Source organism: Phytophthora parasitica (genome assembly GCF_000247585.1).
Source record: "Phytophthora parasitica INRA-310 unplaced genomic scaffold supercont2.43, whole genome shotgun sequence".
Lineage (NCBI taxonomy): Eukaryota > Oomycota > Peronosporomycetes > Peronosporales > Peronosporaceae > Phytophthora > Phytophthora nicotianae.
In genome coordinates, this window is record NW_008649029.1 from 323,859 (window position 1) to 325,754 (window position 1,896).

General features: G+C 50.1%; 1 protein-coding gene across 1 annotated transcript; it reads right to left on the reverse strand.

Annotated features, from left to right (window-relative positions):
- Positions 1-1,633, reverse strand: PPTG_14502 (hypothetical protein). The gene is made up of 3 exons (XM_008911835.1): positions 974-1,633; positions 543-893; positions 1-468 (listed from the first exon to the last, which is right to left on the reverse strand). The coding sequence occupies exons 1-3, from the start codon at positions 1,571-1,573 to the stop codon at positions 22-24; spliced, it is 1,398 nt and encodes a 465-aa protein (XP_008910083.1). The 5' UTR covers positions 1,574-1,633; the 3' UTR covers positions 1-21.
- Between the last annotated feature and the right edge of the window lie 263 nt (positions 1,634-1,896).

The window sequence follows — 1,896 nt, forward strand, 5'->3', positions numbered from 1 at the left end:
TTTTTTTACGTAGTGTTTTATTCATCTAGCCACAGTAAGGCAGTTGCGTTGATCGAGTGTTTGTTCGACCAGAGTGTTTTCGATGAGTTCCTGATCAGCTTTGATATTGCCTGCTGTGTTGCCCAGTACGAAGTTGCTGAGCGCACGCATGTACGTGGGGTCGTATATATGGCCCTCATCGTTTTGAAGTGACGCAAGAGTGCACAGCTGCAAGAGCGACAAATCATGATCCTCGGTAGCAGCGGCAGCACGCTTGATGAGTGCGTAGCATCGATAGTCAAAGGTGAGTCCAGCAAGTGGTTTGTGTGCGATCGAAACTGGCAAGACGTTTGCGACTAGAATTACGAGCTCACGGTCAGCTCCCACGTAGCGCCGTATGATCTGCTTAACTCGCACGTCGGCACGAGCCGTGTTCGCAAACAACTCCTTGGCATAGTCTTCAATAATCGTGTACGGAGTGTCAAGACTCTGAGAGACACAAAGCAGATAACGTGTTAGCTTTAATCAATCCTGGCTTATTCCTACATTCTGTATCATCTCACCTTTGCTGCCTTGTCGTAGAGATTTCCGTTGCCTCCGTGCTTCTTCATGCCCTTAAAATGATCCCATGTCGCCTCAGCAGTGTCTCGTACGTTAAAAGGTAGTGCTTTGTTCGCGTACACCTCGAGATGCATCCCATTCACACCCTTTCTCGATCGTAGCTGCACGCCGTGATGACTGGATTCCGTTGTGTTCAACCTGTTGGCAGCGAACACCGTATCCACCTCACGACGAGCATTCTCGAGCTCTACTAACAGCCCCTTAAAGTCATTAATATCGGCTCGGAAGTCCAACATCCGACCGGTGAAACACCGACCCAGTGTCGGATTCGACAGGGCCGAAAACTCCGCCATCTGTGCACGAAACAACGATCCAAGAACCATCAGCATTCTACCTCTCTCTCCAAAATATAAAAGCAGCGATTAACCCTCACCTGCTGCTTAATCCTCGCTTGCACGAGTGTCTCCAAAGCTTCGGCCAATTTCTGCTGACGTCCCATTATGAGTCTCAGTCGCACATTCTCCTTCTCGGACTTGTCCCGCTGCTCTCTCTGTCGACTAGCCACCTCCTTCCACGCACTCGACACCTCTGGATTTGCACGTCGAGTTACCAATGCTCTGTTTCCCTCTGTATTAACCTGTTTTCTTTGCTTCTTTCCCTTCTCAGCCTGCAGCGTCCTGAGTTCCAGCTGTAGCTGCTCAAACTTGCGACGCAGATACGTCATCTCGAGCTTGCGCTCCTTCCTGGCTCGATTCGGGTCATCGTACAGCCCGGCCTTGCGAAGCAGTCGCTTCTTAGCGTTGGCGCGCGCTCTGCGCTGCATCTCTTCGTCCATTTCGGGTGGCAGTGGGCCCATGATTTCGGAGGGCTCTGCTCTCACCATCGCACTCGATGCGAAACTGTGTTGGGCGGCCCGAGCGGGAGACGACGCGCAAGACGACGCATGCTCTGTGTCCTGAAAAGCATACTCATCAACGAACGAGAGTGCCGCCTCGAAGGCGCGCGCCGCGTCCTCGTCTTGCAGAAACGCCATTCGTGTCGGCGTAGCTGTGACCGTCTCTTTTTCTTGTCTTGCTGCAATCAATAACGCGCTCGAATGTGACCAAACTATAATTATATAGAGGTATTTAGCTAAAACAAAAATATGCTCGCTAAACGTTAGATACCTCTATACAGTGCTGGCCATAAATATGTAGCCATCGGTTTTTCGCGACTAATTGCATCAAAAATGCACGAATTAAACTAAAAGAAACATGTAATTAGGCTATTTTGACGACAAGCAATCCAGTGATACCATTTTTTCTCGAGCTCGATTCCTGGTTGTGGAGCAACAGAACTGACCATCATTCTGACGCT